This window comes from Melanotaenia boesemani, chromosome 1 (assembly GCF_017639745.1).
Source record: "Melanotaenia boesemani isolate fMelBoe1 chromosome 1, fMelBoe1.pri, whole genome shotgun sequence".
NCBI lineage: Eukaryota > Metazoa > Chordata > Actinopteri > Atheriniformes > Melanotaeniidae > Melanotaenia > Melanotaenia boesemani.
In genome coordinates this window covers 14,638,890-14,651,580 of record NC_055682.1, presented here as the reverse complement: position 1 = coordinate 14,651,580, position 12,691 = coordinate 14,638,890, and the positions used below count along the sequence as shown (strand labels likewise).

At 37.5% G+C, this 12,691-nt stretch overlaps 1 protein-coding gene across 4 annotated transcripts; it reads right to left on the bottom strand.

Annotated features, from left to right (window-relative positions):
* Positions 1 to 508: 508 nt before the first annotated feature.
* Positions 509 to 12,067, bottom strand: rbm26 (RNA binding motif protein 26). Of its 4 annotated transcripts, none has more exons than XM_041986895.1 (22): positions 11,584 to 12,067; positions 11,259 to 11,377; positions 11,044 to 11,162; positions 10,321 to 10,412; positions 9,963 to 10,234; positions 9,593 to 9,871; positions 9,252 to 9,494; positions 8,506 to 8,646; positions 8,283 to 8,423; positions 7,979 to 8,090; positions 6,627 to 6,783; positions 5,914 to 6,102; positions 4,612 to 4,704; positions 4,439 to 4,507; positions 4,273 to 4,371; positions 4,102 to 4,176; positions 3,758 to 3,925; positions 3,364 to 3,483; positions 3,020 to 3,223; positions 2,371 to 2,457; positions 2,085 to 2,198; positions 509 to 1,690 (listed from the first exon to the last, which is right to left on the bottom strand). In XM_041986895.1, the coding sequence occupies exons 1-22, from the start codon at positions 11,640 to 11,642 to the stop codon at positions 1,601 to 1,603; spliced, it is 3,042 nt and encodes a 1,013-aa protein (XP_041842829.1). In that variant the 5' UTR covers positions 11,643 to 12,067; the 3' UTR covers positions 509 to 1,600. The 4 variants fall into 4 exon arrangements, with proteins under 4 accessions (XP_041842829.1, XP_041842844.1, XP_041842836.1 ...); XM_041986910.1 differs by having other exon boundaries at positions 3,364 to 3,468; XM_041986902.1 differs by having other exon boundaries at positions 7,979 to 8,087.
* Positions 12,068 to 12,691: the final 624 nt, after the last annotated feature.

Here is a 12,691-nt window from a genome sequence, read left to right as displayed (position 1 = left end):
TCCTGTACCTTAACAGGACTTTAGTGTTTGTCATTTAAAGGGAAAGAGATAGAAACTAAGGGCAGAACAACCACTGATGAATTTTATAATAGGTCTTCCATTTAAATTCATATTCTGCTGCAATTTGAACAAACTGTTTGGAAAATCCTGAAAAGGGTACATTTTTTGAACAGTCTAAATATAAATAAGACTAACAGAGCACAAAACTGCTGTGCAGAAGACACGTGAAAATGTAAAGACTAGAGATAAGTTGACAAGTTGTGAAATGGTTGTCATTTTTGTTTTTAAAATTAGCTTTGTAATTATTTTGACTACCCGTCCCTGTTTTCTTGTATCAAGTTGCAGGTTCTGGCTAATCCCAGAATCAAGTTTGCGTAAGGTTTCATTTCACATGGCACAGTGCACAACATTCTCTGGACAGCTGCTGTGTAGCTACAGCTGAATGAAGAAAATAGCTTAATAGTAAAATGTAAAAGATATTTTACGTGTAAGAAAAACATTTCTCCCATTACCAAGGTAATGCTTTTATCAAAAACGGCAAACAGACTTTACAATTTAAAAATCTTCATTACACTGCCATATAATAGGAAAAGACAAATAGAATGACACACAAATACATTTATACATTTTAAAGGGTAGAAATTTCTTGGTGAACGGCACTGGAGCTGGAGGCTGCAGACGGCTCTGCAAAAAACAAAAGAAGAATTAGTTGTTGTATTTGCAATTAGCTCATATATACTGTAAATACTTCAGCTGGACCATGGATGAGGAAATAACATTCCATTATATACAGAAAGTCCTTACCTCGGCATGAAAGTTATTCAATACCTTTACCGATCCAAAGTCAAAGAAAAAGGTTGGTGATAAAAGGAATGTTTTTAGGAAGTTTGCTCTTAAGGTGAAAAAGAAGGTTTTTTTGTTTTTTGTTTTTTTTTTTCTTTTGAAACGGTCTTTTTTCAGCTCTTTTTAGGACTGATCTTTTTTCCACTGCCATAATGTTTTGTTTTGTTTTTTTTTATATCTTTTCTTTCCGGTCTTCTTTTTTTTGTTTTCTTTTTGGCAGGATGTTTTCAGACCATTTCAATTCTTTATTTTTTTTTTTTACAATCCAAAGTAAAGCCAAGAACTGAGAAGCCAAGCTTTTATACAAATCACTTAAACCCAGACATAAAATATTCACACACAAGCATTTTAACCTGTCAATATTCTACAAAAGCTACCATCTGTTATTCAGTTAAGTTATAACACAGGTTTTCTTTTAACCGAGAGCTCAAAAGATGGGTCTGGGTGATCAGCTGACACATGTCCAGATAAACTATTTGGATTTTCATGAACAAATAAAAGGAAAAAAAAATTCTACATTAAGAGCATTAAAAAAAAAAAAAAAAAAAAAAAAAAAAACAGCACTGTTGCATCTGGTTTACATATTAAAATTACTCAAACTGCACACAGTTCTTTTGCGAGTTATGTATGTGTTAGGGGAAAAATTTAATCTAGCCAAAGAGAAATGTGCCTAGTTGTTTATAAACAAGCATTCAACTCTTATAAAGTTGCTAGTCATCCACAACAGTGCAGTCAGAAGAAAGCATCTGACTGAGCTTCATCTGCGCCAGGAACGAGGTTCGTTATCGTCGTCTTCTTCATCGTCATCCTGCAACAACGCATCATCACTCAATGGTTCATCTGGGTACTGAGGAAAGAAAAGCCAACACTGAAATTATTATAGATTATTAAATTAAATTTTTGGTTAACAAAAAGCAAATTAAACTCGATTTCTTTTCTCTTGCATCTATGTAAGAGATCTCAAAAAGAATGAAGTTCATGAAAAAGCCACTAAACAGTCCTTGCTGTAATGTGTAATGGCTCCCTCTAGTGTTCTTTCAAGGCAACCTAACATGGGCAATATAATAATAATAATAAGCTTCACAATAAAAAAAATAAGCTTTACTGAAAATTATCTAAATTTCCTTGTTACAGTAAATATACAAGGATGAAACGCAGTACTGCAAGAAAGAAAAAAAAAGTCTTAAAAAAGTCCTAATTTACAGTCCGAAAGGGGCTGTAAAATGAAAAAATCCACAAACCTCCTCCTCCTGTGGTTCTTCTTCATCAGCATCTGCAGTATTGTGAGTAGTGGCAGGTTTATGCCAGGCCAAGCGTAAAGTCTGGTTGTTAAATCTCACTCCATGCAGCGCTGCCTACAGGTGGAGCAAACACAAGACGGCAGAGGAGGTAAACAGGCAAGTCAAACAGGATTTTCAGCACCTCTGAGATCTGACCACGATCCAGTTCAGATCCATAGTGCAAAATGATTAAGAAAAAGAAACGTACTCACTGTTTAAATATCTAAGAAATCAAGAAATCCCTCACCTGCTCTGCCTCCGCTCGTGTCTTGTAAGTGACGACCGCAGACAGATTACCTTCATCCATCTGGCAATCTTCAATCTCTCCAAATTGCTTGAAATTTGTGAAAACAAACATTGTGGTCACTAAACAAAATGGATCAATTCAGTGCAACTACCGAAAAGAGAAACAACTTTAATCCTACACATTTCCTGTTTTAGACAGTACTTTAAAGCAAGTCGATTTAATATTGCAGATATATTGATGCTATTATTTGTTGTGTTTAAGTTACATTACATGAGCAGTTCAACCATCACAGGCATTAAACTCAATGTGTTTAAATCCCAGTGTATTCAGGGAGAACTGACATTCATAATAAAAGAATATCAGAATAACTGACAGTATAACTGTCTAGCACTTGTTTCAGGATTTCCATGAACAGTCTTTTTTTTACAGGATAAAAATTTGTACATTATTAAGCTACATGTTACATGTTTAATTAGTTTTGTTTTTATCTGATTTATGTCTTTTAATGTGTTAGCTATTTATGATCAGCCCTTTGTTCAGTAGCTGCTGTTATAAAGTGCTTTGTAAATAAAGTTGGCTCAGCTTGGCCACATGTTGGTTACTACTGTCAAAGGAGCTGCCAAAGATGTCACTTTACTGATTGACTCACAGCAAAGTGTGGCAGCAAGTCCACCCCATCTGAATCAGTGAAACCAGAAATTTCCAGGGCCCTAGGTCGGTGGTCCACAACTGCATGCACTGGCACACCTCTTCCTCGCCCCCTGGTCCCCCTTCCCCGGGCCCTGACAGCACCACGGCCCCGTGCATGGACGCCCCGGCCTCGTCCTGGTGACAGGATTCCCCTTTTAGCTGCCTGAAGGACAAAGAGATTATATAAAACACAACTGTTTTGGAAAAAGAATTGAAAAACACATTTCAAGTTGTAAGAACAGCAGTGCCCCCAAGTGGCTGCTGTGTGGCAATTTTTACATGGAATTTCAAGCATTAGCGTACCTCAATTTGTAGCTGGGTGTACTTGATCTTTAACAAAGCTGTGTCTTCTCCAGCTTGAGTCTTTTGATACAGGTCCAGCTCTGCATCCAACAGTTCTTTCTGTGCCTGTTTGAAAGACAACTGGTGTAATATTAATTCAGAGCTATAAACCAGGTTCTGGCATCGCACAACTAATAAAAAAGATGCATGCATTGTGTATAACAGATCGCTTGATAAAAGGAGTATTTCATGCAAGAGTGATGTGAAACCAGTTTTTTGACAAAAACCAATAGACAAGGAATACCCAGTAGTCTGAATTTAGAAAAAAAAATATGAAACACTGAGGTTTATGGAAACAGAGCTTATGTAAGAATCTCTTTGTTATAGGGAGACACTATCAACATGAAAGCACTACCTGCGCCTTGCTCTTGGCATTGCGTAATGGGTTGCTGCAGCTTGAGATTCCCTTTATCTCCTCTTGTAGTTTGGTGATGCTTTTAGTTAATGTGCCTAAAGTTTCCATTATCTTGGCTTTATCTTCTGCTTTCATTGCTTTGTTCTTCTCAAGTTTGGAAATCAGTAGCTGTAGAAGACAGAAGCAGGAAAAACAGAATATCTCAGGTTTAATCTTTATCTTCTTTCCACAAAGAATGGATACATACAACACTTACACTGATAGCATAATGCTTAAAAACGTATAATGGGCCAGACTTCTGACAGATAAAAGATGCAGCAAGAACGATAAGAAAACATTCTTACCTTCTGTGTTTCAATGTGCTTCTCTAAAATCTCCTGCTTCTTCTTCCTCACATCCTGCTGTAGTTTTAGGGCTTCCTGTGTAAGTAGTTAAGGGATATGAATCAGATATTTGGCCTCAGTTGAAATCCAAATATTTTTGCCCCCTTTTCCACCTTCACATTCATTGCTCACCTGTTTCTTCTTCAGGGCTTCTTCTGAAGTCCTCTGGACTGCCTTCATAGCAGCAGGATTGTATACTGTCTTTGTGAGGCCTAGAGATGTTGAAAACACCTGAAAATGGAAGGACTTAGCACTATCTGAAAAGGAAAAGGAATTCTACTGAGCAGGATGAACTTACTTTTTCAACAGGAGCTGCTGTTTTGGCAGAGAAACCTAAACGATCCTTTACCGACACTTTAGAGGCACTCTGAAAAGCAAAGGAAAAAAGAGAGAATATTTATACAGACCATGTGCACATTCTGACATGTAAACGCAAAAAAGCACATCCTCAACAAGACTGTCCACACTTACCTGAGAGGAATCCTGGGAGGGCTCCGGGTCTGCAGGGACCAAGGGTCCAAGACGATCCTTGACAGACTGCTTGGGAGATGTAGCTGCAGGTAGCTTAACAACAGAAGAGGCAGAATACAATTTTAACACACACATTTTGTTTTTAATCATCAAAGATTTTAGGAACATCTATAGTATCTACTTTACTGACTGACTTTAAATCACTCTAACCCACTGAAAGAAATCCTCTGTACTGAAACTGAGAAGGGTGGCAGAACTGGCAACGCAACTAGTGTTTCCAACTGCCAGGATGACAACCAAGAGGAAAGGTGTGTGTGTGTATCTGAATGTGCCCAACCCAAATGATACCTTTTAAGACGGTGTTACATTTTGTGCTGCTTAGATCAACAAAGCAAGTTGTGAATTTACTAAATTATGCATTAAGCTTGTTATGAACAGGAACAGTCTCCTGTTAATATCAGATCTGTACAGCGCACTGATGATTTTAAATCATTATTAAAAAACACACCTTGGCTTTTCCTCCAGCTTGAGCATTTTTATTTTAATGTGTCTATGTTCTCATATGTATTTATATTATTTTAATGTAATGTGTTTTATTATGGTGATGTTTTACTTTTATATTTTATTAGATATATTTGTTTACTTTGTTTTAATGGTGACTTAGGGATTTTATTTGTTTTGTTTTGTACAGCATTTGGTCAGCTGATGTTTTGTAAATGTGCTTTACAAATAAACTTGACTTGATCAAGGCAGCAGCATCTTTAACTCTTCTGAATCACATTCTCTTCACGTTTCAGTAAACAATCATTTCTATGGATCTACTGGAAGTTTGAATAGTTTGAGATCGCAAAAATTATTTTTTTTCTTAATAGCTGCTTGCGAGGTTCGTCCATCAGCCTCTGTAACTTCTTCAAACTGACTGCTGTCTACAGCAGGTACTGCAGTTAATTATTTACCTAACTCTACTAATTCTAAAGAAATACTGTTATAAACATAGAAATTTAAGTGATGCTGTATGAAGTCATTTTCGTTTAGCCAGCTTTCTATGACCATATGTAGAATATAGGTCAAAGCTGTGGTACAATCCTTGTACTGTTGGATTTTTGCTTAAATAATGCAACAGAATTTTTCTTGCCCAAAAGAAACAGATAAAAATATAACAATAATATAGCAAACAAGTGCATTTTTACTGATAAAGACAACATATTTTTTATATCAAATACAGCCCACAATTGTGATTGTGTTTAGAGACATATTCAGAAACAAAGTGCAATTAGTAATGGTTTTAAAGTGAACTTTTACCATGGCTGGCTGTGACTGAGGCTGCTGCGACCGAAACGGAGCTTGTATGTCACTCCCATCATCACGAAACCAGTTCACCCTAATGAAACGGTTGTTGAGAACTGCTTCTGTACTTTGCATAGCCCGCTTGGCCTCCTCAGGAGAGGCAAACTGTATCAGTGCTCCTTCTGGGTCATTTTGGTAGGCCACCTGTAAAACACATTCAAAGCTGTACGTTAGCAGCACTGCACAGTGTATACAATAATGAAAAAAAAAATTAGTCTAGGGTGCAAAATTATAACTGCATTTTTTAAGTTTTATTCTTTGTGTATAAGGCGTTGCCATCATGCTGAGAGCCAAGCAATCTGCATGACACAAAGACCCTAAATTTCTCCACAGAGAAATCACACAATTTGACCCCATTTAAATGGACAGAAGACAGGTACAGCTCTGACAAACAAATCAAATTTTCCCCAAAGTCATTATAGCACAGATACTCCTGATAATAGTGCACAACACAATGTAGATTCAAGGACACACCGCAGAATAAAAATCAACACTAATTACATAAACACACAATCTGACTAATATTTCATTATTAACCTTCTGATACCATATTTCTACCTCCGACTATTAACACATTAGTTTAATTTACTGATCTGTGTTCCTAGATAATTTACAGCCTGACACTCAAACCTGGAACTTCTGTATTTACAGCATAACACAGGGCTGACCTGCAGGTTGACGATGGTCCCAAACTTGCTGAAATGTTCATTGAGTTTGCTGATGTTGTTGAGCTCGGGGGGAATTTGCCAAACAAGCAGCTTAGTGTTGGCAGAGAACTGAGCTCTTTTGTGGTAGCCCTGGTGGTTTGGTTTGATGAAGCTGGGTCTGAGCAGAAAAAACATAAATCATTAAGAATGGCAATTCTATGATCAATTACTGTTTAAAGGGCCGGGTATCGTCACTAATTTCATAAATGAATTTGATTCACAACAACCTATTTCAATTTGATTTAAATTCAATCCAATTCAATATTGATTCATTTACAGCTAATTATGTAGGACCACCTACTTTTCTTGAATATTAAAGACATTCTCAAATAACAATTTTTAAAAAACACGGAGTGCATTTACTTGAAAATAAAAAAAATCAGTTATCTGGGAGTAATCAGATTACTGTAATAATCTGATCTAACACATCTACATGCATTTCTGAAATACCAGAACAGTATAGTGTTTTACCCGATTCACAGCCAGAAATTCTGTGATGAGTTAAAAAAAAAAAAAAAAAAAAAAAAAGAACAAAAGTTCAATTTTTTAAATTTCCCGATAGAGTGGAGTCACTAAATATTCTTAAAGTTCAGATCTCGGATAATCGGTTGATGTTAATAAAACCTAAAAATATTTTGGATCCATTTAAATCTATAATACAACTCAAAAATTCCTACAATGTCAGTAGATTCAGCTTGTTTAGCTGTACACGTCGCCGTAACGACCCCGACACTATCGGCGTAACACTGGAGCATGAGAAATCCCACATCTGCTCCTCACTGGAGCAAAATGCTTCCATCTTCATCTCCCTAAGAAAATTTTGAAAACTTCAAATTATTTCAAAGTACATGGTGACATCACTTCCTGTTGTGGAATGTGTTGGTGCCCACGGTCTTAGCATTAGATGCTAATATGGGAGCCTGCAGGCTGTTAGCTGCTAATGTGAGCTGTAATACGCTGCAAAATACTTTACATGTGAATGTAATCCACACTGGTGAATGAAAACATCTGAATTTGACATCATCTTGACAGAAGCCAATTTCTGGACGGAGGCAGCACAGGAAACCAGCTGTGTGTATATATGCTAAAATCTCGATGAGCCTCAGTAAGTCATGCAAGAGTAGGGGCATGTTACTGGAAAAGAGGACATTTTACAAAAGAAAGGAAAAAATCTATCTCCAAGTTTTATGAATCAATATTGGATTAAATAATTTGAATTCATTTAAACTGATAAATCTATTTTTTTAACCCAGGCCTAACTGTTTATTAATATTTTTGAGGCAGCATGTAATGGGCATGTCAATTTTACTTACTTGTCAAACCAAGGTTTCTTGGAGAGCATACCGCTGTCATGGGAAGCAACTGGTCTCTTCCTGGGTTCAGATTCCATGACAATTCTCATACTGTTGTTTGGAATCTTGTCTGGTGAAAAACAATAATTAGTCAAATCTGAGAATAACGTACGTGGCTCATTAAAAATTATCATTCACATCACATTTACACATTAAAATCACATTTTACTGATTACTGGTATTATTTAGAAAAGTAGCAACAGACTATCACACTGACTGATTACAGACAATATATTCAAAGTTCTGATGATTATAATAGAAATACCTCTCTGAGGCCGGTCAACCTCCCCCATTGTAAGGCCAATAAGATTGGGCCTCTGGGCATTGACCCGATGGCGGTAGATCGGCCTGGGAGTGTTGGTGATGCTGGGAGCCTCTGGATTGTACACATCTGTGTCATAGTGGTCTGATAACCAGAAAGAATATACCTTAACTCATATTACAGCCGGGCAAATCACAAAACACCTTTAGAGGACACAAGCCAGTACCAGAAGTAAAGAGCGGTGCTGAGACTGGGGGAATTGATGATCGCATCCCAGAGGTAACAATGGTGGGGACAGAGCTGGTGATGGAATTAGGAGGAGCATCCATGCCTGCAGGCTGTAGTGGAGGAAGAGGAGGAGGAGGACCTGTCTCGCATGAAAGAAAAGATACAAAGTTTGAGCAAAACAAATAACTAGCCAAAGTAAATTTTACTTCTCGGGTATGCTAAAATTTATCATTCTCACTTCTCTGCCTTTTTAAAAAAAAAAAAAACATTTCAAGATGTTTTTTGAGGCATAGACCTTCATGGTTGCAAACATAAATCTACTATGTAAATTATATATATATATTTTTTTTTTTTTTTTTTTTTTTTTAAATAAATAAAACAAATTATATATTATTTTGATAATTTCTACCTAACATATCAAATGGTTTTAACTGGAAAGACCTCCATCATCTCCATTTTCTGGGTTAGATTCAAATTATAATTATAATTAAATGATAAAGGCTGCAAAGTAACAGCAACCTTTTTAAAAAATTTACTGGATTTTTCACCATAACACTAAAATAGAAAACATTGGGCATCTGTTTTTATAGTTCTGGTCAAACAAAGCAAGACTTTTGAAAATATCTTTGACTACAAACTTGAAATACTAATAGCATATGTTTGAACAAGAAAATATAATGAGTTATTTGCCCTGAACTCCTGTGTCAAAGATTAAATACGTCTGGCTAATTTTCACATTCATACCTGCAACAGGTGGAAGACTGGGTGGAAGGGCACCTGGTGGCGGCACAGGGGGACGTAGGTTTACAGGTGGAGGGTTCATGAGCGCGGGTGGTGGTGGTAGGCCTGGAGGCGGTGGTGGGTCCACACCTGGGATTGGTGGAGGCTGAAAGGGCAGTATACTGGGCAGATTGACATCCTCTACTACGACTGGATCACTCCCATGATCGAAAGGACACATGTCCCCACGCATGCAGAAGCCCTTTTCTGTGAGGCAACAGAACATCATACACCAATCACAACTATAGCCAAATTTCATGCTTTTAATAATGAAAAAAAAAAAAAATTGGATCAGTTTTTCTTGCCATCATAGTCACGGCATCGCTTCCTTTGTTGAGGTGGTGGCCCTCTATTAAAAGGGCCATGATCCACAGGATGTTCAGGCCTGAAGTCTGACCAGCTCTCAGTGGTGATGTTACTATGATGATGTGTGGGGGCAATGACTGTAATAGTACTACTCAATGTTGGCACAGGGAAATGTGAGGTGGCTGCAGAGGAGACAAGTGCTGCTGGGGCGTAGACATCACCACTCTCTAATCTCTCCACTCTGTCATGATCATACTTCAGCTTTCCCGAATCTCGGTCTGTGAAAACAAAAAATAGCCATAGGTATAAGTATCACTCACACCAACATGCAAAAGACCGGTTTTTTAAGCGTTTTACACTAGCTACTACCTCGACTCCTGCTTCTGGAACGAGTTCTGCTGCGGGACCGGCTCCTACTGCGATCTCGGTCCCTTTCTCTGTCCCTGTTACTATCCCTTTCTCTGTCGCGATCTCGGATGCGGTCTTTGCTCCAACTTCGGCTCCGGCTGCGACTACGGCTGTAACTTCGGCTGCGACCTCTCCTGCGATTGTATCGATCACGGTACGAGTCCCTCCTTAGTGGGATACGATCATAATCCCTCTTCCTGGAGCGATCATCTCTTTTACGGTCATCTCCTCTCCTAAAATTTTAGAAAAAAGCATATCATTTAGTGATTAAATAAAAACCTCTTAAAAAAGAAAGTGGAAACGAGAAAATGCTCCACACCTGCCATCCCTACTGTAACGAGAACTTGATTGTGGAGGGCTATGAGTCACGCGCCGGGAAAACTTCTTGTCCCGTTCTTCGTCCCGATTTGTCTGTACAAAACAGTGACGGATGAGTAACTAAAGGATAATAAGAAATCATAAAAAATAATTTTAAAAGCTCTTTTATATATAAAATGTATGACATAAAAAGTTTCCTCAATTTGTCAAAAAAGCGCATTCTATTATGCAGACAACCATTTTTGTGTGAATTTTATTCACAGCTTCATTCAGTCAGGAAATGTAGTTAAATGCTTAAGTTTTAAAATTTAAAATAAGTTTCAAGAGTAAACTCTGCAGTCAAAAATGCAGCTAGTGAAACTAAAATGTACAATAAAACATTAAGCTTTGCTAGCATTTCTTAATTTAATGCTTATGCCTGGGATTCATTAAAAATGCCAAGTTAACCACCAGGTTTTGTTTGTTTGTTTTGTTTTTTTTGCAAATCCATCATCATCACTCCATGTTGTCCAAATTTGTACAATGGTGATAGTTACATTGCTAAGTGTGACCTACCAAGACCACCATTGCAACTTCCACAAAAGAGACAGCAAGGCTGCTAATTTAAACATTAAGATGACACATAGATATGCAGTCAAATTAATGAAGAGGAGTGTGTGTCTATGAAAGTCTCATATAGTCGAGGGCGTGACACCATACTGATTGAAGATATGCAACAGAAAACCTCATCTTTCTTCTGCTCATCCTTCTCAACTTTGACCACTGGGGCTGGTTGCTCTGGCTGTGGGAGGTAGCTTTTGTTGTTAATGGCTTCAAACAGCTTATCCACAAACAGCTGGGTCTCTAGAAGAAAGTAATAGTGTGAATAAGTGGTATTTAATCCACAAATGAAAGAAAGGTGACCAAAAGGTATATGTTAAGTAACGCATTAGCATTTACCTTTTTGGAGAAAAACATCCAACTGGTCTATACACAATACTTTTAGTTCATTCTCACTTTTGTCTTTCTTCACCAAAGCAACAACATACTTGGCGAGGGCAGAAGGGTCTGCATCACAACTGGATGTAAGAAAGACAATCTTTAAGACACGTGAGCACAGACATGACTTCATTTCAAAGCATGGATAGGTTGCCTAAAATTTATAACAAAACGCATACTTAATTACACACACGCGCTGAGTTAACTGTGTGTTTGAATTAATTAACTACTATACTTAAAGCTGGGTTGAGAATACTTCTGCGTGGCTAGTGCTAACTATACTTACATGGGCTCGAGGGTTTCAGACAGCCATGTTTTCAATGCATCAAGGTTTTCAATGATCATCTTAAATCCGGCCAAATTTTCTCTCCTCAACAGCAAGAGTGTAAGCTACTTATCTGTTTAAAAGAATAACAGGCATCTGCTGCAAAAACTAGCCACTTTAGTTGCCTTTGGCCAGGATGTGATGCTGAAAGCGCCGTTGACTGAACTGCCGCGTTAACGCAGACTAGCTTAGCTGCATTAGCATCCGTCTCTCCAGGCCCCAAGCGTGCTGCACGAAATCTCGACCCTCGTAGTCTAAATGATCAAAATAAAGAGGGAGAGGGTCTATTGTTTTTCAGCAATTAAACTAGTGACTCTTGAGTTTGTGGCTTATTTTATCGGTTAAAATTAAGTGGCATTCGCATTTATTGATACTTCGTCCCCTCAATAGTACTATGCCGTGACGAATATTTACTTCCTCCCGTGTTCTCGTTCTAAGCGTTCTCGAAAAATCACGCGAGAGTGATATGTCCAGACTACGGTCAGTCTGTTCTTTACACTTCCTTTTAAAAATCTTTTACTGCAATAAATGCCAGCCAAACATGACTTCCAACGTGAAAAGATGGACAAGTTAAAATAAATTCATTTTATTAAATAGTAAAATTGAGATTAAGAAATAAATAGATCAGTAAGCCTCAGTTTGATAACTTTTTCAAATTATTGATAAAAAATAAATGTAGAACAATGTTTGGATGCCTGATATATTTACTCATGTGAGTCTTTGATTTATTGATAAAATCAAGACATTATTGTTAAATATATTTATTTAATGCACTCAGCTATTTGTCTTTCACTGTCATAAAGAAATGTTAAGAGAGCTAATTCCTCCCAAACTCTTCTGTGTGTGAGAGATGATCACAGGTCTACACTGCTCACCATTTCATCCATATAATCGCTTCCTCTGTACATGCCCTTTGTTAACAATGGCCAAATATAATAAATAATATGTTGCCAGGGCATGTTAGCTTAATTTTGATTTCACGTTGACTTTGTTGACTGTTCCTGTCTTCTCTGTGATGGACAACTGGGGCAGACTTCAGGTCCCTCTTTAACCCTGCAAACAGTTAAAC